We start from the raw sequence: 27,760 nt of genomic DNA on the forward strand, positions 1-27,760 counted from the left end.
ACATGAACCCATGAAAAGAGAGAGAGTCCCTCTCTGCTATGTGATAAAGAAAAGCAGGGCTAGAGGGATGATTTAGCAGTTAAGGTGCTTGCCTGTGAAGCCTCAAGACCCATGTTCAACTCTCCAGATTCCATAAAATCTATATGCACAAAGGTGAGACAAGCTCAAGGTTGCACATGCCCACTAGGTGGCACAAGTGTCTGGAGTTTGATTCAGTGGCTGAGGCCATGACACACCAATTCTTTCTCTCTCTCTTTCTCTAAAAATAAAAGAAGAGAAAATCACCATTTATTTACAGAGGGCCTTTCATATTCATTGCTTTTAGAGGTAAATGAGGTGATCTCCACACCAAGGAAGCAGTGCTGGAAGACAATTTGAGTGGCATCATGCTGTCTAGACCTAAGCCAGGGGAGTCTGAGGTGGACCTGCTGCGCTTCCAGAGTCAGTTTCTGACTGCCGGCACAGCCCCCGCAGTGCAATTGGTGAAGAAAGGAAGTAGGAGACATGGCGCTGGTAACTCAGACCAGCCTCTGCTGCAGGACTGTCGGGATGTGGTGATGCTGGACAGTGAGTGCCTCTGAGAGCGTGTGGTGGAGACGGAGCGAGGGGACATCAGGACCCCATCCCTTATCCTGCAGTGGCTGGGTTCTGCCCTGTCATTATTTATTTATTTGAGAAAGAGAGTGGTAGAGTGTGGATATGTCTGCTAGGGCCTCTTGCCACTACAAACAAACTCCTCAGCCTCCCAAGTACTGGGAGAACAGGTGCATGCTGTTACACCCAGTCCCGCAGCCTCATTTTATAGATGAAGAAACTGAGCTTCAGAGAGGTTTGTGTGTCTAACCCATTCAGCAAGGGCCCACAGCAGTTGCCTTTCCCCACTCCCCACCTCAGCCCCTGGCATCTTCCCGAGAAGGTATGGATGTTCTTACATCAGGGCTTTTTCTTTCAGATCTCCCAGATTTGCCCCCAGCTTTGGTTCCTGCTCCTGCAAAGAGATCTAGGTCCAGCCCAGGTCACCCTGAGCCTCAGGATGAGGACCTTGAAGAAAGACTGAGCAGGCATGATCAGCACATCACGGCTGTCTTGACAAAAATTATTGTGCGTCTCAGCTTGGCTGGGTGGCCAGGGCATCTTATTTTGGGGAGGAACGAACTGGGTGGAGGGTGCTTCGGAAAGACTTTTTCCTTCAGCAGTCAGGCAGGGGGCTGGGTTAGAATCACTGAAACTGGGTAGAAGGTGGGTTTCTGACCTCCTGGAGTGAGGGTCTTGTCATACAGCACTGGGACCAGTGCAGGTGGGAGAGTGTCCAGCCTGGGCAAGTCTCTGCATCTTTACTGCTTTGTGCTTCGTTGGACAGGAACGCGACACAAGTTCGGTGGCTGTGAATCTTCCTGTGCCCAGCGGCGTTGCCTTTCCCCCTGTGTTCCACCGCTCACAAGAGAGACAGGTAGGCAGGAGTTTCCTTAGGTGGTGCATATAGGACAAATTGTTCTCAGAGTATGGCTTCTTCAGATTGTTTGCTAATAAGCAGTTCCTTTTGGTTTTATTTTGAAACAGGGTTTCACTCTGTAGCCCAGGCTGATCTGTACTCACTGTATAGCCCACACTGGCCTCAAACTTGTGGGTATCCTCTTGTCTCAGTCTTCCTAAGTGCTGGAATTATTTATTTATTTATTTTTTTACTTGAAAGCATCAGACACAGAGAGAGAAAGAGGCAGATAGAGAGAGAATGGGTCCACCAGGGCTTCCAGCCACTGCAAATGAACTCCAGATGCGTGCACCTCCTTGTGCATCTGGCTAACGTGGGTCCTGGGGAATTGAGCCTCGAACCAGGGTCCTTAGGCCTCACAGGCAAGCATTTAACTGCTAAACCATCTCTCCAGCCCTGGAATTACTTATTTTTTTCCAGTGCTGGGGGTTGAATTCAGGACCTCATGCATTGGCAAGTGCTGTGTCACTGAGCTGTTTTCCCCAATCCAAGTCCTTTTTTATAGTTTTCCAGATTTCTTTTCAACCTAGGGCTTTGTTCTAACCCAGGCTTACCTGGAATTCACTATGTAGTCTCAAGCTGGCCTTGAACTCACAGCTATCCTCCTATCCCTGCCTCCTGAGTGCTGGGATTAAAGGCACTTGGCTTCCAACACCCCCTCCTTTTTGGGGGGTGGCTTCTGAGGTAGGGTTTCACTCTAGCCCAGGCTGGCCTGGAATTCACTATGTAGTTTCAGGCTGGCCTTGAACTCACAGCAATCCTCCTACCTCTGTCTCACAAGTGCTGGGATTAAAAGCGTGCAACACCACGCCCAGCTCCTAACTCCCCATTCTTTAAAAAATTATTTTATTTACTTGAGAGAGAGAGAAAAAAAGGCAGATGGAGAATGGGCTCTCCAGGGCCTTCAGCCCTGCAAACAAATTCCAGATGCATACACCATCTTGTGCATCTGGCTTATGTGGATCCTGGGGAATCGAATTTAGGTCCTTTGGCTTTGCAGCCAAGTGCCTTAACTGCTAAGCCATCTCCTCAGCCCCTTCCCCCATTTTTTTTTTTTTTTTTTGAGGTGGGGTCTCACTCTAGCCCAAGCTGACTTGGAATTCACTCTGTAGACTCAGGGTGGCCTCAAACTCACAGAGATCCTCCTACCTTGGCCTTCCAAGTGCTGGGATTAAAGGCGTGCACCACCATACCTGGCTTCCATTTCCCATTTTTATTTATTTTTGTTTTTCAAGGTAGGGTCTCACTCTAACCCAGGCTGACCTGGAATTCACTATGTGAGTTCAGGGTGGTCTTGAACTCAAAGTGGTCCTCTTATCTATGCTCCCAAGTGTTTAGATTAAAGGCATGTACTACCTTGTCTGGTTCCATCCCCCTTTTTTATTTTATTTTTTTGAGAGGAAGAGAAACTCCAACCACCATAAATGAACTGCAGATGCGTGTGCTAACTTATGCATCTGGCTTACGTGGGTTCTGGGGAGTCAACCCTGGGTCCTTAAGCTTTGTAGGCAAGCACCTTAACTGATAAGCCATCTCTCCAGCCCCCAACTCCCATTAAAAACATATATATTTGAGAGAGAAAGAATATGAATGGGCATGCCAGGGCCTCCTGCCACTACAAAAAAAATTCCAGACATATGCTTCCCTTTGTGCATCTGGCATCAAACCCAAGCTGTCAGGCTTTGTAAGCAAGTGCCTTTAACTGCTAAATCATCTTTCCAGTCCTTTTCCAAATTATATATATTTATATGTGTGTGTGTGTGTGTATATATGTATATGTATATGTATATGTATATGTATATGTATATGTATATGTATATGTATATGTGTATGTATATGTGTATGTATATGTAAAGTTCTTTTTTCTTTCTTATTTTTTTTTTTGGTCTGAGACTACAAAATGAGTTCCAGGTCAGCCTGGGCTAGAGTGAGACCCTACTTTAAAAAACCAAAATAACTTTTTTTTCCCTTCTTTTTCATTTATAAGTGGCACGCAGGAGGGTATGGATGCACCAGGGCTTCCAGAAACGTTGCCACTTTGTGCATCTGGCCTTAAGTGGGTACTGGAGAATCCAAGCCAGCTTTGCAAGCAAATGCCTTTAACTACTGAGCTATTTCCCTTGCTCTGTTATTCTGATTTTTGAGACAAGGTCTCATTTAGCCCAGACTGGCCTCAAACTTGCTATGAAGACAGGTGTGGTGGCACACACCATTAATCCCAGCACTCGGGAGGCAGAGGTGGGAGGATCACCATGAGTTTGAGGCCACCCTGAGACTGCATAGTGAATTCCAGGTCATCTTGGGCTAGAGGGAGACCCTACCTCAAAAAAGAGCAAAAGAAAATACTTGCTATAAAGCCCAATCTAGCCTTGAACTCCAGATTTTCCTGCCTCTGCCTCTCAAGTACTGGGATTACATGTATGTGTCACCATGCCTGACAAACCCTACTTTTTCTGAGAACTAGAGTTGTAACTCTTGCTTTCTTTTGTCTCCTTGTTGGAGAGTTTTGGTATAAGGAGTTAAGGAAGAGTGAACAATGAAATCACTAACATAGGGTTTTTTCTTTGTCCTGTAGGGGACTCCAGCAGTATCTGGGAAGAGGAGTATCTTTGCCCAGGAGATAGCAGCAAGGAGAGCATCTGAAAGCAGGGTCCCATCACTTGGGGAAGTTGTCCCCAGCCTGGACCTACCAGAGGGTGAGCACTGCTAGAGCTGAAAATTCTTGAGCTTGGCTTCTTTTCTTTTTTCAACTTTTTATTGGCAACCTCCATATAGATACACAATATACCCTGACCATAATCCCCTCCTACCACCCTTCTTTGTCCCCCCTCCTGTTTTTCTTCCTTCTTTCCTTCATTCCTTTCTTCCCTCCCTTATCCTTCCATTCCTCTCTCTCTCTCTTTTTTGTTTTTGTTTTTGTTTTTCGAGGTAGGGTCTCACTGTAGCCCAGGCTGACCTGGAATTCACTGTGTAATCTCTGGGTGGCCTTGAACTCATGGAGATCCTCCTGCCTCTGCCTCCCAAGTGCTGTGATTAAAGGCATGTGCCACCATGTCCAGCTTAATATTTTATTTTTATTTATTTGAGAGAGATTGAGATGAGTGTGCCAGGGCCTCCAGCCCCTGCAAACAAACTCCAGTTGTGTGTACCACCATGTGCATCTGGCTTATGTGGGTCATGGGGAATCGAACCTGGGTCCTTAAGCTTCACAGGCAAGCACTTAACCACTTAGCCATCTTTCTAGCCCTGTTGTTATTTTTTCTAAATATTTGTATTTATTTATTTGACAGAGAAAGAGAGAGAGAGATAATGGGTGTGCCAGAGCTTTCAGCCACTGCAAACGAACTGCAGATGCATGCGCCCCCTTGTGCATCTGGCCAATGTGGATCCTTTGGCTTTGCAGGCAAGAACATTAACCACTATGCCATCCCTCCAGCCCTGTCTTTTGAAGTAGGGTCTTACTCTAGCTCAGACTGACCTGGAATTTACTCTGTAGTTTCAGGGTGGCCTTGAACTCATAGTGATCATCCTACCTCTGCCTCTCACTTGCTGGGATTAAAGGTGTGTTCCACCATGCCCAGCTTTATATTTCTTTTCTTTTTCTTAATTTATTTATTTTACAGAGAGAGGGAGGGAGAGAAGATTGACATGCCAGGGCCTCAGCTACTGCAATTGAACTTCAAACACTTAAGCTGCCTAGTGGGCATGTGCGACCTTGCACTTGCCTCACCTTTGTCTGGCTTATGTGGAATCTGGAGAGCCAAACATGGGTCCTTAGGCTTCGCAGGCAAGCACCTTAACTGCTGAGCCATCTCTCCAGCCCCTTTTATATTTCATTAGCTCTTCTACTTTGTTGATATAGGCTCTCATAGCACTTTCCTTAGAAGTCCCTTTCAGCTGAACCCAGGCATCCCACATGGTCTTTTAAGGTCTAATATCTGAGCTGTTCTATATTTATGTTCCCCACAGTGGCTTGCTTGAGGCAGCTCTATGCGAATAGCATCTCAGCTGCCTGGGTGTTCAGGTGCATAACTTCCTCAGCAGGTTTGTCAAACTCACTCCTAGGGCATGCTGGTGAGGTTGTTAGGGTTCCTGACAGCCTATAGAGGAAGCAAGGAGATGGGAGCCTTAGTCTTAGCTTCTTGTTCTTTTTTTTTTTTTGAGGTAGGGTCTCACTCTGGTCCAGGCTGACCTGGAATTAACTCTGTCATCTCAGGGTGGCCTTGAACTCATGGCGATCCTCCTACCTCTGCCTCCCGAGTGCTGGGATTAAAGGCGTGCGCCACCACGCCCGGCAACTTCTTGTTCTTTTTATAGTGCTAATATCAAACCTAGGGTCTTCTGTATGTTAGGCTAGGCAAACACTGCCACTAAACTACATTCCAGCCCCTATTTTAAAATGCATGATCATAGGTTCATTTTTAGATATACAACTCTACCTCAATTGGGAAGGAGGTTTTTTGAACCATCTTGAAAGAAAGTCACCCCATGTATTTAAAATGCTAAGTATGGGAGCTTTAGGCCACTGCGGTGGCAGGCCATTATGTGACTATGAGAAGGGGAAGTAGCATGCAGGACATGGTGGCATACTACTGTAACCCAAGTACTTGGGAAGTTAAGACAGCAAATCATCAGTTCAAAGCCAGTCTAGTTGACATAGCAAGACTGTTCTGAAAGAAAGGAAGAAGGGCCTGGGGAGATGGCTCAGTGATTAAAGGTGCTTTAATTGCAAAGCATGCCCACCCAGGGTTCTATTCCTTAGTACCCATGTAAAGCTGATACATAAAGTAATGCATGTGTCTGGGGTTCATTTGCAGTGGCAGAGACTCTGGCATGACCACTCCCCACATAAATAAATAACTAAAAATTAAAATTAAAGGCTGGAGAGATGGCTTAGTGGTTGAGGCACTTTCCTGCAAAGTCCAAGGACCCAGGTTCGATTCTCCAGGAACCATGTAAACCAGATACACAAGGGGGTGGGTGCATGTGGAGTTCATTTGCAGAGGCTGTAGGCTTTGGCATGCCCATTCTGTGTCTCTCTCTCTTTCTTTTTCTGCCTATTTTTCTCTCTCAAATAAATAAATAAAAATAAATTTAAAAATAAAAATCAAAAAGGAACTGGCCGTGGTGGTGTATTCTTCTAATCCCAGCACTTGGGAGGCAGAAGTAGGAGGATCACTGTGAGTTTGAAACCTGGAACTACAGAAGGAGTTCCAGGTCAGCCCAGGCTAGAGTGAGGTCCTACCTCAAAAACATAAACATCAAAAATCAGGGCTGAAGAGATGGCTTAGCAGTTAAGGCTGTTGCCTGTGAAGCCTAAGGACACAGGTTTTACTCTGCAGAACCCACGTAAAACAGACACACAAGATCATGCATGCGTATAAGACGGCACACATGTCTGGAGTTCAATTGCAGTGGCTAGAGGCACTGGTACACTAATTCTCTCTCTCTCTCTCACTCTCTTGCTCTCAAAAAAAAAAAAAATAGGGCTAGAGATGGCTTGACAGTTAAGGCGCTTGCCTGTAAAACCTAAGGGCTTAGGGTTCGACTCCCCACATAAGCCATATGTACATGGTGGCACATACATCTGGAGTTGGTTTGCAGTGGCCAGTGTCCCTGGTGCACCCATTCCCTCTCTCATATAAATTAAAAACTTAAAAAAAAAAAAAAAGGAAAGGAAGAGAAGGAGGGAATGAAAGAAAGAAGGAAGAGAGGGGAGAGAAGAAATGAAGAGTAGGGGTTAGAAGTATCTGGCAGAGACTGTGAGCTAAAGATAGTGACCAAAGTCATTCATGATACGGATTACTAGAGGGAAAGCATGGGTGCTCCTGGTAGATTACATCCAAGAGAAGAGTCAGAAACTGGGATGTTTCTGAGAAATCTTTTTGCTTTATATGTGTATGGTGTGTGTGTGTGTGTGTGTGTGTGTGTGTGTGTGTGTGTGTGTTTGTCTGAGTGTAGGTCAGAGGTTGGTGTCACATGTCTTTCTCAATAGCTCTCCATTTATTTTTTGTGGTGCGTGTGGTGTATGCATGTGCTGATGCAGCGCCCTTGCATGCCATGGCCATAGGAAAACACTGGGTGTCTTCCTCCATTACTCATGTACTTACATTTTCCTTGCAATAGAGACTCTTGCTGATTCTGGAGCTTGCTGTTTGCAAACGACAGCAATTCTCCTGTCTCTACTGTACGTAGGACTGGGGTTACAGGGATACATGTTCATGCCCAGCTGTTTACATGGGTTCTGGAGATTTGAACTCAAGTGGTCTTAGTCCCTCATGCTTGTACAAGAACCACTGAGCTATTTCTCTAGCCCACCCAACTGGAGCAAGCCCCAGGGATCCTCCTGTTTCCACCACCAAAGTGCTGGGATTACAGGCACATGCCGCCACACTTGGCTTATTTACCTACTTATTTATTTATTTATTTGGTGTGTGTGTGTGTACATGTGAGTGTCGTGGTTTGAGGCAGGGTCTCTTGTTTACCACTCCATTCATAAGCATCAGGGAAATTCTCCCATCTCTGCCTCCCTTCTTGCCACAGATGCACTGGGATTACAGAAACCTGTCACAGCCTCTGACTTTTTTTGAGGCAAGCTCAACAGACTGGCCTTTTGTTGTTGTTGTTTTTATGTGTGTGTGTGTGTGTGTGTGTGTGTGTGAGAGAGAGAGAGAGAGAGAGAGAGAGAGAGAGAGAGAATGACTTGACACGCCAGGGCCTCCAGCCACTGTAATTGAACTCCAGACGCATGTATCACCTTCTGTTCACGTGTTACCTTGTGCACTTGCATCACCTTGTGCATCTGACCCTGGACCTGGAGAGTAGAACATGGGTCCTTAGGCTTCGCAGGCAAACACCTGAACCACTAAGCCATCCCTCCAGCCTGCCTCTGGCTTTTACATGGGGTCTAGTAATCCAAACTTGTGTACTCATGCTTGTGCAGGAAGTGCTTTATCCACTGAATCATCTCCTCAGCCCCTACTCCTGGTTTTTAAATGAATACTGGAGATCGGAACACAGCTCATAGCTGTACAGCAAGCACTTTACCCACTTAGCTGCCTCCGTAGTTCTTCATTTAAGTCTTAAGGACAGTGTGAGTAAGAAGCTACTACTTGGGGCTGGGGATGTGGCTCAGCAGTTAAAGGTGCTTCCTTGCAAAGCCTGATGGTCTGGGGCCAGTTCCCTCGTACCATGTAAAGCCAGATGCACAAAGTGATGCATGTGTCTGGAGATCATTTGCAGTGGCAGGAGGCCCTATGTGCCTATTTTCTCTCTTCCTGCTTATAAATAAATAAAACATAAAGAAAAGAAGTTACCACTTACCTCCCAGAGTGCCTGGACTGTTGTATCTCTGTTGTTTGCCCAGGAAACTTCTGGGGGCTTCAGAGCACTGAAACTGATCATAACACTTCTTTCAGGTACTGTGACCTGTAAGTCACCCCCCTCTAGTGACAAGAGTAGCAGGCTTCCAGGAAGCAGACACAATTTCCAGCGGCCACATCTGGTCACAGGCAAGGGCCTCAGGGTCCCAGAGGCTGAGCAGGAAGCACAGACCATCCATGAAGAGAATGTAGCCAGACTGCAAGCAATGGCTCCAGAGGAAATCCTGCAGGAGCAGCAGCAGTTGCTGGCTCAGCTTGGTATGGATGTTGGGATCAAGCTAGAGAGGGGCTATTTGTCTATGAAGGCCTACTGTAAGAACCAGGCACTGCACCAAGTATTTATTTTGTTATTACTATTAGTTTTTTTCAAGGTAGTGTCTCACTCTAGCCCAAGCTGACCTGAAACTCATTCTGTAGTCCAGGGTTGGCCTCAAACTCATGGTGATTCTCCTACCTCTGCTTCCTAAGTGGTGGGATTGAAGAAGTACACCACCATGTCTGGATTTTTTTCTTTTCTTTTTTTTAGTTGAGTATTTTAATTTTTAAGATTTTTGTGATAGTGGCTATTGATCCCAGGACCTCATATAATTCAAGGCCACCAACCTGAGACTACATAGTGAATTCCAGGTCAGCCTGGGCTAGGGTGAGACCTTCCTCAAAAAAAAAAAAAAAAAGCATAGCTCTTTCCTAATTTCTGTTCATTGAAATGCTAGACACCTAGGCCATTTCATTCCCCACTATATATTTAGTACTATATACCTGGTACACAAATAGAAGATAGGGTTATTCTGTGAAGTGCCCCCCTTTTTTTTTTTAAGTTGGGTCTTGCTCTAGTCCAGGCTAACCTGCAATTCACTATATAGCTTCAGGCTGTCTTCAAACTCATGACAATCTTCCTACCTCTGCCTCCTGAGTGCTGGGATTAAAATGTGCACCACCACGCCTGGCTTCAAGTACCTTTTTTTTTTTTTTTTCGAGGTAGGGTCTCATTCTAGCCCAGGCTTATCTGGATCTCACTCTGTAGTTCCAGGCTGGTCTTGAACTCACAGCAGTCCTCCTACCTCTGCCTCCCAAGTGCTGGAATAAAGGCATATACTACCATGCCTGGCTTCTTTTTTGGCCCTAATCAACATTCATTCAGTTATTCTTAAGTCACTTTGAATCTCTGATCTGGTGATAAGCTCAGGGCCCCATAGGAATCTGGGCCAGGGGACTGTGAAGGGCAGAGGTGAGGGGTATGGTCAGGCTCCAGGGATCATACAAGTGTGAGAAGGCAGGTCACTGAAGGACCACTAGGGAGTGCAGAGGGCTCAGGCCATGGTAGTGAAGCAGCTCGTCTTATCCTTGGCACCTAGAGGTGGGCAGCAGGTGTCAGGTATACAGCTAGCTAGGGAGTACCTACCCTTTCTCACTCTCTTTCCACCCATACTTCTAGACCCCAGTTTGGTCGCCTTCTTGAAATCGCATAGCCACACCCAAGAGGAAGCAGGAGTGAATGCCACCAAGGATCAGAGACCAGAAGGACCTTCAGTTCCTGTCCTTAAAGAGGAGACCATCATGTCAGCTTCTACCAGTGAGCCCAAAAAGGAGGACAAGCTGGAGCCAGAAGCCCCAGGTTTGGAGGAGAGGAGCTGTCTTTTGATGAATAAAAGTAGATGCTGCACTGGGCATGGTGGCGCACGCCTTTAATCCCAGCACTCAGGAGGCAGACGTAGGACTGCCATGAGTTCAAGGCCACCCTGAGACTGCAGAGTGAATTTCAGGTCAGCCCGAGCTAGAGTCAGACCCTACCTCAAAAAAACAAAACAAAACAGAAATAGCAGATGCTGGGCCTGGTGGCTCATGTCTGTAATTCCAACAGTTGGAAAGCTGAGGTAGTAGAATCACTGTGACTGTAGGCCAGCCTGAGCTACAGAGTGGAGTTCTACGTTAGAGAGACTGCTTCGGAAAACAAAGGGGCTGGAGAGATGGCTTAGAGGTTAAGGCACTTGGCTGCCAAGCCTAGGTTCAGTTCCCCAGTACCCATGTAACGGCAGATGCACAAGGGTGGTGCATGCGTCTGGAGTTCATGTGCAGTTGCTAGAGGCCCAGGCGTGCCTATTCTGTCTTCTCTCTTTCTCTCTCCCAAAATAAATAAGATATTTTATTTATTTATTTAAGAGAGAATAGATGCACCAGGGCTTTCTGCTGCTATAAACAAACACATGTGCCATGTTGTGCATCTGGCTTTACATGGAGACCGTAGAATCAAACCTGGGTCATCAGGCTTTGCAACCAAATGCCTTTATAACTGCTGAGCTCTCTCTCCAGCCATGGAAGCAGTACTCTTGCTCATCTCCCCAATTCCTGTGTGGTCCCAGCTCAGGCTTGGCTGAAGTGCAAGGATAGTTTATCTCCTCAGGTCTTACTACCATCTGAGTGCCACTGGAGGATATCCAGGAGGATAAACAGCATGAGACTCAATACTGGAGCAAGTGCTGGGAGCAGGATGCATGAGAGGCAGCAGGGGCTAAATAAAATATATTTTTTTAATATTTTAAAAGGAGGGTTGGAGAGATGGTTCAGTGGTTAAGGTAAGTGCCTACAAAGCTTAAAGACCTGGGTTTGATTCCCCAGTAGCCACATAGAGTCAGATGTACAAGGTGGTACATGTGTCTGGGGTTCATTTTCATTACATTTTCAGTGGCTAGAGGCCCTGAAGTGCCAATTCCATCTCTATTTGCCTCTTTTCCTCTCATAAATAAATAAATAAATAAATAAATAAATAAATAAATAAATAAATAAATAAATAAATAAAATATTAAACAAACAAACAGAAAAAGAAATGCCCCTTCTTTGGCCTTATTGATGGGGAAGAAGGAAGCTTCTCTACCCTTGGATGTGGAGTATTAATCCTCATTAGTGCCTTTAAATTGGCTCAAATAGGCCTCATTTGCTGGTGCACATTTCCCTGTATGTGCTTCCTGTTTTCCTGTCATGCGGCTGCTCCTTCTGCTTTCCTGGGAGGACAGGGCAGGCCCTCTTCCCGTGTAGAGGTCTTCCTGCTTGTGCTGCAGCTGCCCAGCTCTGCCACTGCTCGCTCTCGGTGCTTCACGCAGGGAGCAGGGCTAGGTAAGGGGAGAGGAGGAGTCTGACAGAGGTCTATGCACATGCCAGGCCAGAAGCAGAAGCCAGTGGAAGCACTTATTTCCCAGAACAACTAGATTATTTCATTAGGGTTTAACAAAAGAAGAAATTAAATTACAAGAGCCAGGAACCTCCTGCTCCTGGAGGAGTGTTGGGCCAGGCAGGCAGGTCAGGTGGGGGTGGGGGTAAGGAAGCCAGATGCTTGCATGGTGTGGGGGAGCATTTCCATACACTGCTTCCCTAGAGCAGCATAGCTGCCTCTCCACATCATCCCCACCATCTATTCTTCCAAAGGGCTGGTTCTGTTCTGTTCCTCCGCATACCTCTTCCTTTTCTCTTCTTTACCCTCCCCAAACTCCTTACAATTAGCAAGGGGCTGGAACCAGGACTGGGCATGTCTACTGTGGCTGAGACCACAGCCTCTAGGCCATACCATTTAGCTATAACCGGGTAGAAGCTGCTGGAATTTGGAGCATAAGGGCTGTGGCAGCATTTGCTGGCTGGAACCCCTGTAGACTAATGAGTTCTTGGGGAATATTATCATACTTCTATCTCCCCAGCAATGGTACTGCCCATGACCCCCCACAAAGAATGGCTTCATATGGACACCGTTGAGCTAGAGAAGCTTCACTGGACCCAGGACCTGCCTCCACTCCAACGGCAGCAGACACAGGAGGTGAGGGAGGCCAGATGGCCTGTCAGTCTAGGGTAAGCTGGCGATGGGGTGGTTGATTTGTTATCAGAACTTGGGCCCTTTTCTTCCCCAGAACCTGATGAACAGTTCTTATTTGTATTCATTCTCCTCTCCTATCACCTTGCCTGCCTCTAAGGCCATGTAAGCCCTGTTTCTAGTCAGGTTGACCAGGACCTAAATCCTAAAAGGCTGGGATTAAAGGTGGGAGAGTATGGAAAAGTTACTCCTGCCTCCAGCCTAGTCTTTCTCTTTCCATTAGCAAATGCAGGCCCGGTTCAGTCTTCAGGGAGAACTCCTAGCCCCTGATGTTGACTTGCCCACCCATTTGGGCCTGCACCACCATGGAGAGGAGGCAGAGGTAAGGCATGGGGCTTGGTGGAGGACTAGGCAGAGGTTGGAAAGTGCTTTTAACAACCATGTAGAAAAGTCTGGTCACTTGCCTTTGGCTTCTTGTGGGCTTGCTGTGCATTTAGTTTCTTAGACAACATTCTACACCTCCTCATGTCTGTCTGTCATGGGACTCCCCCCCACCCCCAATGGTACTCCTTGTGTCATAGACAGTCCCAGGTATCTGGCTCCCTCAGGCCCTTCCATTCCTCGTAAGGCTACCATCCTGATTCCTTCTTGTCTCACTCAAGCCATACCTTGCCTTAGAAAATTTCCTGCCTCTACTCAGGTGTGGTGGCACATGCCTGTAATCTCAGCACTTGGGAGGTCAAGATAGGAGGATCAGCCTGGAACTACAGAGTGAGTTCCAGATCAGCCTGGGCTAAAGTGAGACCCTATCTTGTGGGGCGGGGGGAGAAAAGAAAAGAAAAAAGGGAAGCCAGGTGTGGTGGTGCACACCTTTAATCCCAGAATTTGGGAGGCAGAGGTAGGAGGATTGCCATGAGTTGGAGGCCTCCCTGAGGCTACATAGTGAATTCCAGGTCAGCCTGGGTTAGAGCAACAAAGGAATTTCCTGTTCCCCTTCTGCTCATGAAATGAGGTCCTAGCTCCTCAGCTTGGGGGGACAGAACACCCATTGGCATCACGGCTGACCCACTGGCCATGCCTCCTTTACTCTGCTGTACCACTCTGTTGGTCTCTCCATGGCCCTCCATGGTTGGCTCCAGAGAATTCCTGTACCCTGCTCCATGCTGGCTGGTGAAACGCTGCCTATCCACTGAGACTAGATTCTTTCCCAGGTCTATGCTTGCTGTCCTTTAATTGCAAATTAAGCATTGATTAGTACATCCCCATTTGCCTTATGCCATGATTACTATATACCTATCCTATCTGCTTGAGACCCCAAGGATAACAGGAGCAGGGCTTATCACTTCCTTGTCTTTACCTCCCTTGACATCTTCCTGGGGATTTGGGGGCACTGTCTATACCTGGCCTCCTTTTGATGTCTTGTCTCTGCCCCAGAGAGCAGGGTACTCTCTACAGGAGCTGTTCCATCTGACCCGCAGCCAGGTGTCCCAGCAGAGAGCACTGGCATTGCATGTGTTGTCCCAGGTCATTGGCAGGGTAAGTGGCTTGCTGGCCTGGTCCTGCTCAGCCCCACCCCACCCCCTTACCCCTTGACCTTAGGCTTCCCCACCTCTTGTCCTTTTTACTGTGGGTCAGACTGGGAATGGGGCAAGTACAGGTTCATGGGTCAACAAAGGCTCTATATAACTAGCATGTTTAGTAAGGTTTTATCCTCCTGCTCCCAAGGCCCAGGCTGGTGAGTTTGGGGACCGGCTAGATGGTAGTGTCTTACGTCTGCTCTTGGATGCCGGTTTCCTCTTCCTTTTGCGCTTCTCCCTGGATGACAGGGTGGATGGGGTCATCGCAGCAGCTGTCCGGGCTCTTCGTGCTCTGCTAGTAGCTCCTGGAGATGAGGTATGGCAGGGATAGGAATGGGGCTCAGGTGGCAGGACCCTCCTCCTCGTGGTGGACGTGCCTTTTGCATGTAGGCAGAATGGAGAATGTGATGGCAGGTGTTAACCTTTTATCCTAAAGCCCCCAAAGTTTTACTTCTCTTTTCTTTATGGGGTCTTTCTCTGTGTGTTCCCCCTGTTTCCCTCGTCCTCTGGCAGGAGCTTCTGGATAGCACCTTCTCTTGGTATCATGGAGCTTCGGTGTTCCCTCTGATGCCCAGCCAGGAGGACAAGGAGGATGAGGGTGAGGATGAGGAACCCGCAGCAGAAAAGACAAAGAAGAACCCCGAGGAAGGAAGCCGACCTCCGCCTGATCTGGCCCGACATGATGTTATCAAGGTAAAGAGTACATTTCTTTTCTATCTCTGACCTAGAGGGCAGGTTTATTGGACAGGAGAGGTCATCCACGTCTGGTCAGACTTAATGGCAGTGAGTTTCTATTTCTGACCTTTAGGGGCTCCTGGCCACCAACCTGCTGCCTAGACTACGCTATGTGCTAGAGGTGACTTGCCCAGGACCCTCTGTTGTCCTTGACATCCTGGCTGTGCTCATCCGCCTGGCCCGGCATTCCCTGGAGTCAGCCATGAGGGTAAGAAGGCGAGAAGGGCAGGGAGTAAGGTTGTCTCTGCTATTGTTGTCCTTATGAGACAGGGTCTCATTTTAGTTCAGGCTGGCCTGGAACTGGCTGTATAACTCGTTGGCCTGGAATTCATGGAAATCCCTTTCTCTCATTCTCCCAAGTGCTGAGATTGTAGGCATGAGCCGTGGTGCCTAGCTGGTGAGCCTGGTCTTGACCCTTAACCTCCCTGCGTCTTTTCCTTCTGTCTCCTACAGGTCCTGGAGTGTCCTCGCTTAATAGAGACCATAGTTCGAGAGTTTCTGCCCACCAGCTGGTCCCTCATGGGGGTGGAGCCTACCCCCAGTATGTACAGAGTGCCCTGTGCTGCTGCCATGAAACTGCTTAGAGTCCTGGCTTTGGCTGGGAGGAATATTGCTGCCAGGCTGGTGAGCAGGACACAGGGCAAGAGATACAAGACACGAAACAGGGCTGGATTGGGAGCAAAGCATGTATTCTCGGGGTAGCTACGTCACGTCATCTTTTTCTCCTCTGGTCTAGTAGCTTAGCAGTCTAACAGAGGACTGGGGAGAGGGCTCAGTGGTTAAGAGGTGCCTGCTTACAGAGCCTGCCAGTTCAGGTTCAGTTCCCTAGCAACCACATAAATCCACGTGCAAACATTGGTAGTGGCAAGAGACCCTATTACAAATAAATCAATAAATCAAAATGTGAGTTTTTTTTGATTTTTGTTTTTGATTTTTCAAGATAGGGTCTTGCTCTAGCCCAGGCTGACCTGGAACTCACTATGTAGTCTCAGGGTGGCCTTGAACTCACAGCAATCCTCCTACCTGTGCCTCCTGGGATTAAAGGAGCGGGCCACCAAACCTGGCTTTTTTGTTTGTTTGTTTGTTTGTTTTTATTTATTTGAGAGCAGCAGACACAGGCAGAGAAAGAGGCAGATAGAGAGAATGGTTGCACCAGGGTCTCCAGCCACTGCATACGAACTCCAGATGCATGCACCCCCTTGTGCATCTGGCTTATGTGGGTCTTGGGGAATTGAGTCTTGAATTGAAGTCCTTAGGCTTCACATGCACATGCTTAACCGCTAAGCCATCTCTCCAGTCTCCCCCCTCCCCACCTCTTTTTAACAGGGCTGGGGAGATGTCTCAGCAGTTAATGGTACTGTTTAAAGTCTGCTGGCTCAGGTTCAGTTTCCCTTTATCTATATAAAGGCACAAAGTGGCACATTCATCTGGAGGTCATTTGCAGTGGCAAGAGGCCCTGATGCACCTGTATTCTCTCTCTCAAATAAATTTCTAAAAATATTTTTAAATTAGGTGTGGTGGTGCATGCCTTTAATCCCAGCACTTGGAAGGCAGAGGTAGGAGGGTCGCAGTGAGTTCAAGGCCACCCTGCAACTACATAATGAACTCCAGGTTAGCCTGGACTAGGGTGAGACCCTACCTCAAAAAAATAAAATGGGCTGGAGGGATGGCTTAGCAGTTAAACACTTGCCTGTGAAGCCCAAGAACCCCGGTTTGAGGCTCGACTCTCCAGAACCCATGTTAGCCAGATGCACAGGAGGGCGCATGCATTTGGAGTTCATTTGCAGTAGCTGGAGGCCCTGGCGTGCCCATTGTTTCTCTCTCTCAATCTCTCTCTCTGTCTGTCGCTCTTAAATAAATAATAAATTTAAAAAAATTATTTAAGGGCTAGAGAAATGGCTTAGAGGTTAAGATGCTTTCCAGCAAAGCCAAAAGACCCCAGTTTGATTTCCCAATACCTACATAAAGCTGGATGTACAGATTGGCACATGTATCTGGAATTCTTTTGTAGTAGCTAGAGGCCCTGGTGTATCCATTCTCTCTATCTGCCTCTTTCTCACTAAATAAATAATTTTTTAAAAATATTAAAATAGAAAGCAAGACTAGAGAGATGGCTAAGTGGTTAAGATGCTTGCCTGCAAAGCCTAAATGCATCTGGACTTCATTCCAACAGCTAGAGGCCCTGATGTTCCCATTCTTCTCTCTCCCTCTCTGTCTAATCTCTTTCTCTGCTTGCAAATAAATAAATAAAAATATAAATTTTTGAGCTGGGCATGGTGATGCACCCTGTAATCCCAGCACTTGGGAGGCAGAGGTAGGAGGATCACCATGAGTTCGAGGCTGCCCTGAGACGACATAGTGAATTCCAGGTCAGCCTGAGCTATAGCGAGGCCCTGCCTCAAAAAAAAATAAATAAATAAATAAATAAATTTTTTAAAAAGAATAAACCTCTTATTTTTAAAAATAAAAAACTAGAGCTGGAGAAATGACTTGATGGTTAAGCGCTTGCCTATGAAGCCTAAGGACCCCAGTTTGAGGCTTGATTCCCCAGGATCCACGTTAGCCAGATGCACAGGCGGGCACATGTGTCTGGAGTTCGTTTGCAGTGGCTGGAGGCCCTGGTGCACCCATTCTCTCTATATCTGCCTCTTTCTCTGTCTGTTGCTCTTAAATAAATAAATAAAAATACATGAAAGAAAAAATTTTTAAAAAAGAAAATAAAAAACTAGCCGGGGGCTGGAGAGATGGCTTAGCAGTTAAGCGCTTGCCTGTGAAGCCTAAGGACCCCGGTTCAAGGCTCGGTTCCCCAGGTCCCACGTTAGCCAGATGCACAAGGGGGCGCACGCGTCTGGAGTTCGTTTGCAGTGGCTGGACGCCCTGGCGTACCCATTCTCTCTCTCTCCCTCTATCTGTCTTTCTCTCTATGTGTGTCGCTCTCAAATAAATAAATTAAAAAAAAACAAAAAACTAGCCGGGTGTGGTGGCGCACTCCTTTAATACCAGCACTCAGGAGGCAAAGGTAAGAGGATTGCCATGAGTTCAAGGCCACTCAGAGACTACATAGTGAATTCCAGGTCAGCCTGGGCTAGACTGAGACCCTACTTCGAAAAATTCCAAAAAAAACCCCAAAAACCAGAAACCATCAGGCAGGACCCTGGTCACCTGAAGCTTTGTTCTGCTCTCATGATATATAGAGGATTCCCTGCCTCCAACCTAGTTCTAGAGGTGCCACATATACATAGCCATCTACTCTCACCTAATTTAAAAATATTTTTAGAAATTTATTTGAGAGAGAGAATACAGGTGCATCAGGGCCTCTTGACACTGCAAATGACCTCCAGATGAATGTGCCACTTTGTGCCTTTGTATAGGTAAAGGAAAACTGAACCTGAGCCAGCAGACTCTAAATACTTGCTTTAAAAAAAAAAAGAAGAGCGAGGCGTGGTGGTAAACACCTTTAATCCCAGCACTTGGGAGGCAGAGATAGAAGGATCACCTTGAGTTCGAGGCCACCCTGAGACTCCATAGTGAATTCCAGATCAGTCTGGGCTAGAGTGAGACTTGACCTCAAAAAAAAAAAAAAAAGAAGAAGAAGAAGAAGGAATAAGCTTCTTGCACCTCTACCCAGAGCTATGTATGACCCTTGGCATCACAGAGGTCTGGAAGAGAGCCAACTTGAGTCTGCTGCACAGTGAAAGAATTGGTACTAGTTGAGTGTCCATGACCCCTGCTGGCCCTGATCCGCACACCTTCTGTCCATCTCCAGTTGAGCAGCTTTGATCTTCGGAGCCGCCTATGCCGCTTCATAGCTGTGGCTCCCCAAGAACTGGGATTGCCCCTCAAAGAAGCAGAGACACTGAGTGCTGAGGCCTTTCGTCTGTGGGCCGTGGCTGCCTCCTATGGCCATGGTGGTGACCTTTACAGGTAAGAAAGAAGGCACGCTTCTAAAGTCCTCCATTTCTGCACTTTTGGCATAACCTGGTGGCCCAGACTTACTTAAAGTTGCAAGTTTGGAAGGAGGTCAAAGAATGATGAAGGGATTCTTCTGGACATAAAAAGGCTTGGGAGCTGGGGGTGGTGGTGCATGCCTTTAGTCCCAGCACTCAGGAGGCAGAGGTAGGAGGATCGCTGTAAGTTCAAGGCCACTCTGAGACTACATAGTGAATTCCAGGTCAGCCTAGACCAGAGTGAGACCCTACTTCGGGGGAAAAAAACGTCTTGGGAGTCAAGACCTGTTTGGAAACAGCCTTGAAGGGCTGTATCCTTCCCATGTTTTAGGACTCAGCCTTCCAAGAATGTCCCAGCCCCGTTCATTCTCTTTCACTAGACTGCAGAACCTGGTGGGGCCGTGCCTGTGTCCTGCAGGTTGGTCTCTCTTCATCAGTGAATATTCTTCCCCCAGGGAGCTGTACCCAGTGCTCATTCGAGCCTTGCAGGCGCTGCCCGCGGAACTCAGCTCCCACCCACTACAGCCCCTGTCCGCGCAGCGCATGGCCTCGCTCCTCACGCTCCTCACTCAGCTGACCCTGGCAGCTGGTAGCACCCATTCTGAACCCATCAGGTAAGGTAGCCTCAGTCCTGCCATCAGGGATGTCCTGTTGCTGACCCCAGGACAGGCAGGCGTGCTCTTCCCCAGGGAGAGTGGCTAGAGTGAGGCGGCAAGGCCCTCACTTTGGCCCCTTTTGGCACTCCTGCAGTGACTCTGCTGAGGCTCACTTGTCAGCCACCTCATCTTCAATCACCTGGACACAGGTATCTGGACTCCAGCCACTGGTAGAACCATGTCTAAAGCAGACTTTGAAGTTGCTGTCCAAACCTGACATGTGGCATGCCCTGGGCCCAGTACCCAGTGCCTGCTTGCTGTTCCTGGGTGCCTACTACCAAGTCTGGAGCCAGCAGGTGAGTACAGCCTGCCTGCCTTTCTTCATCTGCCAACTTGTTCCCCTTCTGTCGCCACCCTCCACTTCTGCCTACCTAGACCCACATCTCCGTAGCCCCCTTTTGTGTTGGTGGAGGCAATGGTGTAGGTTTTGGGTTTTTTTTGGTTTTTCAAGGTAGGGTCTCACTCTACCTCAGGCTGACCTGGAATTCACTACATAGTCTCAGGGTGGCCTTGAACTCACCTTGATCCTCCTACCTCTGCCTCCCCAGTGCTGGGATTAAAGGCATGCACCACCACGCCCAGCGCGATGGTGTAGTTGTAATGCTGGGGCTGCGATACATACCACTGAGCTATGCTCCAAGCCTTACCCTCCTTCTAACTCTTACCTGTCCTCCTACCACCGCCAGCTTCCAGTCAGCGGAGCTTCTAAGGAACTATGGTGGTGGGGATCAGGGACCTCTGAACAGCAGCTCAGCTTTCTCTTCATGCACCCTTGGACATTGTACCAGAGCAAGCTCACCTCTTTTAGAAGGCTCAGACTGCAAAGCCTCCAAATAGATACTTTGGAGTCCCTGGGATAGTGAGAATGGCCTGGGTATGAAGGTCCGAGAGACAGGATATCCTGGGCTGTTAGCTCACTGAGCCTCTTGTCCTCCAGCCACATTTGTGCCCAGAAGACTGGCTTCAGGACATCGAGCGTCTGTCAGAAGAGTTGTTGTTGCCGCTGCTGAATCAGCCCTCCCTGGGCAGCCTGTGGAATTCCCTGAGGTATGTTCGATGTGTGCAGCTATGGGAATGTGAGGGAAGGGCTCCTGTGTCTAAGCCCCTGATTTATCCCAGAAAGTAGCCTCTCAGAGGCCTACGGGAGATCTGAGTCTTTAGCAAGCAGCAACTCTGGCAGTGGAGGTGGGGTCGACTCTGAGGAGCATGGACACTGATCTACACAGCCATCAGGCTGCAGTCTCCCCAGCTTTCCAATTCTTCCCACAGGCACTGCTCACTTCTCTGCAACCCTCTGTCCTGTGCTCCAGCCCCTGAAGCTCTCCCCAGTCTTGTGTCACTGGGCTGTGCAGGGGGCTGTCCCCCTGTCAGTGTGGCTGGTCCAGCCTCACCTTTCCCCTTCCTCACTGCCCTCCTCTCTCTTGTCAACACTCTGGTCCGGATCCACAAGGGACTTTGTGGCCAGGTAAGCCTTGGGATGTCTAGTTAGTGTCCAGGTAGGGGACCAAGATGGCAGACGGGGCAGGGATGGGGACACCCAGAGGAAGGGAGGCCTCTTTTTGTCAGCATTCATTTTTCTTCCTTTTTTTTTTAATTTTAATTTTAATTTTTGTTTTTATTTTTATTTATTTATTTGAAAATGACAGACAGAGAAAGAGGCAGAGAGAGAGGGAGAGGGAGAGAAAGGGCACGCCAGGGCCTCCAACCACTGCAAACGAACTCCAGATGCATACACCCCCTTGTGCATCTGGCTAATGTGGGTCCTGGGGAATTGAGCCTTGAACTGGGGTCCTTAGGTTTCACAGGCAAGTGCTTAACCACTAAGCCATCTCTCCAGCCCTTTTTCTTTCTTTTTTAAAAGATTTTTATTTATTTATTTATTTATTTATTTATTTATTTATTTATTTATTTATTTGGGAGGGAGAGAGTAAGTGAGTGAGAATGGGCATGTCTGGGCCTCTAGCCACTGCAAACGAATTCCTGATGCATATGCCACCATGTGCATCTGCTTACGTGGTACCTGGAGAATTGAACCGGGGTCCTTAGGCTTTGTGGCATGCACCTTAACCATTAAGCCATCTCTCCAGCCCAGCATTTATTTTTCTGAGTAACTGGGAGGGAGCAGACACCTAGGGAGCCCCATGTCAGGATCAGTTTCCACATCTGAATATACTTGTTTCCTCAGCTGGCTGCCATGTTGGCTGCCCCAGGACTCCAGAAGTACTTCCTCCAGTGTGTGGCTCCTGGGCCTGCCCCTCAGCTCATGCCCTTCTCTGCCTGGGCCCTACGCCATGAGCACCACCTGCAGTACCTGGCACTCTCCCTGGCCCAGAAAGCGGTAGGTCCTTGTCTGCAGGTTCAAATCCCCGCCCTGCTACTCCTGCCTCACTGCCATCTGTGCTGCTTCTGCTGGGTCATGTAGCTCCTCCTGTAGTCCATATTCTTGGGTCAGCGTCCTCTTCCTCTCTCTCTTCTCCTCTGTGCCCTCTGAGTTGCCCTTCCTGCTTTTCGTCCATAGGCAACATCTCAGCCAGTGCCAGACACCAGTGCTGCCCTCCACCATGCTGTGGCCTTGGCCCTGCTGAGCCGGCTGCTGCCTGGAAGCGAGCACCTCGCCCAGGAGCTCCTGCTGAGCTGTGTCTTCCGGCTGGAGTTCCTCCCGTAAGTTCAGGGTTGGAGGCATGATTCAGCTCTTTTGGATGTTGTTGTAGTTAATAAAACCTCAATCTGCAAATGGAGACCTAAATTTGATTCTTTATTTTATGTACGATACTGAACTTGTCTGAGTTACTGCATTATTAGCAAAGGAAAAATGAAGCTGCCACCCAGAGAAGGAATGTGAGACTTTAGTATGACTGTGTGGCTAAAACCTGGTATAGAAGCTAGGGGTATAGCTTCGAGGTAGAGCATCTGCCTAGCCTGCACAAAGACCTAGGTTCAATCCCTGGTCCCACCAAAAAAGGAATGGGGCTAAGTAGTAGTACACAAAATCCAAGCACTTGGGAGATAGAAGCAGGAGGGTTGGAAGTTTAAGGTCAGCCTTGGCTATATATTGAGTTTGCAGCTAGCCTGGACTACAAGAGAATGAAACCTTATCTCAAACACACACACACAAACAGCTGGGGCCATGCCTGCCTTTAATCCTAGTACTTGGGAGGTAGAGATAGGAGGATTGCCAAATTTGAGGCCAGTCTGAGACTACATAGTGAGTTCCACATCAGCCTGGGCTAGAACGAGACTCCACCTGGGAAAAGCCAGATATGGTGGTGCATGCCTTTAATCCCAACACTCAGGACCAGGGGTAGGAGGATCACAGTGAGTTCAAGGCCACCTGCGACTACATAGTGAATTCCAGGTCAGCCTGGACTAAAGTGAGACCCTACCTCAAAAAAAAAAAAAACAACAACCAGGGTGTTGTGACACATGCCACAGGCAGAGGCAGGAGTTAGCCTTAGCTACATAATAAGCAGGATTATCCTGGGCTACATGAAACCCTGTCTCAGAAACAGACAAACAAATCAACTATGTAGCTGTGTGCATGTAGTGGTTACTGTCTGACACACCCCTAAGTACTTACCTGTATTTTACATTTTACCTGTGCTAAGATAGGTGCTGTTGTCCCTGCTTTACTGCTGAGAAACAAGCACAGCAGTATTGAAGAGAACTTCTACCTCAGCAGCTGGCTTCAGTGTCCATTTCCATGTGGGAGGTTGTCAGGGGAGCAGAGGAAGTTAGGAACCTGTAAGAAGCCCTAGCCAGCCGTCATAGTCTTGTGGTGCTATGGTTCCTGCCCTCATGTTTGATTTTGGGTCCTGTTCTAGGGAAACTACATCAGGGGGTCCAGAAGCAGCTGACTTCTCCGATGGCCTGTCCTTGGGGAGCAGTGGAGATCCTTGGCGTGGGCGAGGGGATCTCCTCAGTCGGGCCTGCCAGAACCTCCCCAGCATCCGCAGCTGCTACCTGACTCACTGCTCACCAGCCCGAGCCAGCCTGCTTGCCTCCCAGGCCTTGTACTGTGGGCAGCTACGGCGAGTCTCAAGCCTGCTGCTGCCTGTGCCTAAGGAGCCGTTGCTGCCCACTGACTGGCCCTTCCAGCCACTGATTCATCTCTACCACTCGGCTTCAGACACTCCTGGGCTCCCTTCCACTAACATTGTGGGCACAGCCATGACAGTCCTACAGTGGGTGCTAGTTCTAGAGAGCTGGCGCCCCAAGGCCTTATGGGCAGTGCCTCCTGCTGCCCGCCTGGCACGGCTTATGTGTGTGTTCCTGGTGGACAGTGAGCTGTTCCGAGAGACCCCCATACAGCATCTGGTGGCAGCTCTCCTAGCCCAGCTCTGTCGGCCTCAAGTCCTGCCAAATCTCAACCTGGACTGCCCACTTCCTGGCCTGACTTCTTTTCTGGACCTCTATGCCAGCTTCTTGGACCATTTTGAGGCTGTCTCTTTCGGGGACCACCTTTTTGGGGTTCTTGTTCTCCTTCCCCTGCAGCGTCGGTTCAGTGTCACCTTGCGTCTCACACTCTTTGGGGAGCATGTGGGAGCCTTGCGAGCTCTTGGCCTGCCTCTGACCCAGGTACTTTTCTCAGCCCAGCAGGGACTGCCAGGGATCCCTACACTGGGGACGGGGGCAGCCCTGAGCACAGGAGCCTCAGTGGGCCTCAGGTTCCTCACCTTCCTCTTGGGCTTTTGTAGGGATTTGGAGATGGTTTAGTGATGAAGGTACTTGCCTGTGAAGCCTAAGGACCCAGGTTTGATTCACTAGTACCCACATAAGCCAGATGCACAAGGTGGCACATTCATCTGTAGTTCATTTGTAATGGCTGGAGCCCATGAGCACACCCATTCTCTCTTTCTCTCTATCTGTCTTTCTCTCAGTAAATAAGAAATAAATAAAATTTTTTTAAACTTAAAAAAATAATTAGGGGCTGGAGAGATGGCTTAGCATTTAAGGAACTTGCCTGTAAAGTCCAAGAACCCAGGTTTGATTCCCCAGTACCCACGTAAAGCCAGATGCACAGAGTAACACATGTCTAGAGTTCATTCGCATTGGCTAGAGGACCTGGCATGCCCACTGTTTCTCTCTCTGCCTCTTTCTCAATAAAAAAAAAAATTTAATTATAGTACTTTTTTTAAAAAAAAAATTAAAGTTGCTGCATAGTGAGTTCTTCTAACTTAATTTTGCATAATGAATATTTATTATATCCTTAAAGACTTTAGTAAGCCAGCACTTTGGTTGTGTGGTTCTGGCAGTGCAGTGTCTCCTTGTGCGCAACAGGCAAGCGCTCTTTGAGGTGCAAACAAGTGCTACTCTTTGGTCTTTTTTTTTTCCCCCACTATTTTTAATTTTTTAGAAGTTTTTTTTTTTTTTTTTTTTTTGCCAGGCGTGGTAGCACACATCTCACTCAATCCCACTACTCGGGAGGCAGAGGTGTAGGAAGATCACTGTTAGTTTGAGGCCAGCCTGAAACGACAGAGAGAGTTCTAGGTCAGCCTTGGCTAGAGTGAAACCCTACATTAAAAAACAAAACAAACAAAAAAAAAAAAACAGATATGGTGGCACAGGCCTTTAATCCCAGAGTCTGGAGGCAGAGGTAGAAGGATCACTGAGAGTTCAAGGTCACCCTGAGACTACATAGTGAATTCCTGAGCTAGAGTGAAACCCTATCTTGAGAAAAATAAAAGGTGCTGGAGAGATGGTTCAGTACTAAAGGCACTTGGCTGCAAAGTCTAAAGACTTGAGTTCAGTTCCCCAGTACCCATGTAAAGCCAGATGCACAAAGTGGCACATGCTATGAGTGTTTTCAGCGGCTGGAGGCGCTGGTGTACCCATTCTCTCTCTTCTCTGCTCGCAAATAAATAAAAGTAAAATGTTTTTAAAATAAAAATATTTTGTTTATTTGTAGGTAGAGAGAGAGAAAAAAAAATGGGTATGTCAGGTCCTCCAGGCGCTGCAAATGAACTCTGCATGCTGGCACCACTTTGTGCATCTGGCTTTACATGGGTACTCAGGAACCGACCAGGTTGTCAGTCTTTGCAATAAGAGCTTTTAACCACAGAGCCATCACCAATCCTGGTCTTTAATTTTCATCATGTGCTAGAAAAGAATGGATGTCTATCTTAATTGGAAGGATGGATATCTGCCCTCATGATTTAGGTTCATGTGACCAGCAGTTATCTATCTGTTGCCCACTGACAAACATTCCCATCCTCCACTTCAGCATGTTTCATTTCCCCATCACAGTTACCTGTGCCCCTGGAGTGCTACACAGGGCCTCCTGAAGACAACCTCGCCCTCCTCCAGCTTTACTTTCGGGCCTTGGTAACTGGTGCACTCCGTCCACATTGGTGTCCTGTACTCTATGTTGTGGCTGTGGCTCATATCAATAGCTTCATCTTTTCCCAGGACCCAAAGAGCTCAGTAAGTCACATTCTTGATTTCAGAGGGAGGAAGGGAGCTCAAAGTTGAGCCGCCTCCAGGCCACGTGGGGTAGAGGGTGAGGGTTATGCAAGAAGGCCAGTGGAGTACTAACCCTTGGCTTGATGCCATCTCTCCCTGTTTCACTCCTAGGATGAGGTGAAGGCTGCTCAAAGGAATATGCTACAGAAAACATGGCTTCTGGCAGATGAGGTAGGTTTGGGGCCATTAGGAATGAGGGAGATAAAGGGGGCTGGGGGACAGAATCTCACTATGCACTTCATAAAATTGCTTCCATCTCTGCAGGGTCTGCGGCATCATCTCCTTTACTATAAGCTTCCTAGCTCCAGCGTCCCAGAGGGCTTTGAGCTGCATTCCCAGTTACCTGCCCTGAGGCAGCGGCATCTCCAGGCACTGACCTCTAAGGTGCCCCCAAATGGAGTGTCCATGACCTAGGACAGTTGCCACCCTTGAAAGATGGATACATTCTCCTGACCTCACTGGTGGACACCCCACACTGAAGAGCATCATGCCCTAAGGGAAAGCAGGCGACACAGGAATGCCGGGCTTGCCTTCCTGAGAACACACTGAGCTTTTTTGGAGCAGAAGGAGCCCTATTTTTACATCATGATATCTGGAGTTTGGGCTCTGGGGCCTGTGCTAGGAGTGAAGAGTGTGTTAGCTATTGATTTCTTCTCTAGGGACAGGACACTCTCCGTTCACCTTTCCTCAACTACCTCTAATTGCCAGCCAGGCCTGGGGGGTATATGAATGCTTTCCTGTGCATCGAAATAAATGCTTTTCTAGTCTCCCGGCTGATTTGGACTGATTTTAGTCATGTTCAGAGTTGGTATTGAGGTGGGTTGTCTCAAGGGGAAAGGGGGAGAAGAATCTCAGTGGAAGCTGAAAACAGTCTACATCTGGGGACAATAGGAACGTAGGTCCTTGTGGGTGCGGTGCATGTGCCTTTAATCCCTGCACTTGGGAGGCAGAGGTAGGAGGATCCCTGTGAGTTCAAGGCCATCCTGAGACTACATAGTGAATTCTAGGTCAGCCTGGTGTAGAGCAAGACCCTACCTCAAAAAACAAACCAAAAAATAATATAGATCTCCAACTGAGATGGAACAGGCTTTAAAATGCTTCTTGCAGGGCTGGAAAGATGGCTTAGCGATTAAGGCACTTGCCTGCAAAGCCAAAGGACCTCAATTCAATTCCCTAGTGTCCACATAAACTGGACACACAAGGGGGTGCGTGCAGTGGCTGGAAGCCCTGGTGCACCCATTCTCTCTCTCCCTCTCTCTCTCTCTCTCTCTGCCTCTTACCATCTCTCAAATACATAAAATGCTTCTTGCACAAGGAAGAGAATTTGAGTCCTGATCCCCAGAACCCACATAATAGGCTGATAGGCCTGGAGAGATGGCCTAGTGGTTAAGGCACTTGGCTGAGAAGCCCAAGGACCCAGGTTTGATTCCCTAATACCCACGTAAGCCAGATGGACATGGTGGTGCATGCATTTGGAGTTCGTCTACAGTGGCTAGAGTGTGCCCATTCTCTGTCTCTCTATCTGCCTCTTTCTCTCAAATAAATAAAAATAAAGTATTTTTAAAAACTGGCAGGCAGGACCCCAGCATGGTGGTGCACGACTAATCCCAGCACTTGGGAGGCAGAGGTAGGATCAACATGAGTTTGAAGCCACCCTGAGAATACAGAATGAATTCCAGGTCAGCCTGTGCGAGGGTGAAACCCTATCTCAAAAAA

General features: G+C 48.0%; 1 protein-coding gene across 1 annotated transcript in view; it reads left to right on the forward strand.

Moving 5' to 3' along the window:
- Positions 1 to 26,815, forward strand: part of Rpap1 (RNA polymerase II associated protein 1) — a 54,706-nt gene extending 27,891 nt beyond the window's left edge. Inside the window, exons 2-25 of the mRNA XM_045156545.1 lie at positions 326 to 567; positions 953 to 1,101; positions 1,361 to 1,450; positions 4,068 to 4,188; positions 8,911 to 9,132; positions 10,310 to 10,489; positions 12,561 to 12,676; positions 12,954 to 13,052; positions 14,105 to 14,206; positions 14,396 to 14,563; positions 14,761 to 14,940; positions 15,056 to 15,190; positions 15,436 to 15,606; positions 18,749 to 18,906; positions 19,385 to 19,543; positions 19,680 to 19,881; positions 20,523 to 20,632; positions 20,855 to 21,050; positions 21,771 to 21,923; positions 22,104 to 22,246; positions 23,407 to 24,160; positions 25,829 to 26,005; positions 26,156 to 26,215; positions 26,309 to 26,815. Coding sequence (XP_045012480.1) covers positions 387 to 567; positions 953 to 1,101; positions 1,361 to 1,450; positions 4,068 to 4,188; positions 8,911 to 9,132; positions 10,310 to 10,489; positions 12,561 to 12,676; positions 12,954 to 13,052; positions 14,105 to 14,206; positions 14,396 to 14,563; positions 14,761 to 14,940; positions 15,056 to 15,190; positions 15,436 to 15,606; positions 18,749 to 18,906; positions 19,385 to 19,543; positions 19,680 to 19,881; positions 20,523 to 20,632; positions 20,855 to 21,050; positions 21,771 to 21,923; positions 22,104 to 22,246; positions 23,407 to 24,160; positions 25,829 to 26,005; positions 26,156 to 26,215; positions 26,309 to 26,458 — 4,176 coding nt within the window. The 5' untranslated portion in view covers positions 326 to 386 and the 3' untranslated portion in view covers positions 26,459 to 26,815. The remainder of the gene's footprint in view (positions 1 to 325; positions 568 to 952; positions 1,102 to 1,360; positions 1,451 to 4,067; positions 4,189 to 8,910; positions 9,133 to 10,309; positions 10,490 to 12,560; positions 12,677 to 12,953; positions 13,053 to 14,104; positions 14,207 to 14,395; positions 14,564 to 14,760; positions 14,941 to 15,055; positions 15,191 to 15,435; positions 15,607 to 18,748; positions 18,907 to 19,384; positions 19,544 to 19,679; positions 19,882 to 20,522; positions 20,633 to 20,854; positions 21,051 to 21,770; positions 21,924 to 22,103; positions 22,247 to 23,406; positions 24,161 to 25,828; positions 26,006 to 26,155; positions 26,216 to 26,308) is intronic.
- The last annotated feature ends 945 nt before the right edge of the window (positions 26,816 to 27,760 follow it).

The sequence above is a fragment of the Jaculus jaculus genome, chromosome 8 (genome assembly GCF_020740685.1).
Source record: "Jaculus jaculus isolate mJacJac1 chromosome 8, mJacJac1.mat.Y.cur, whole genome shotgun sequence".
NCBI classification, from domain to species: domain Eukaryota; kingdom Metazoa; phylum Chordata; class Mammalia; order Rodentia; family Dipodidae; genus Jaculus; species Jaculus jaculus.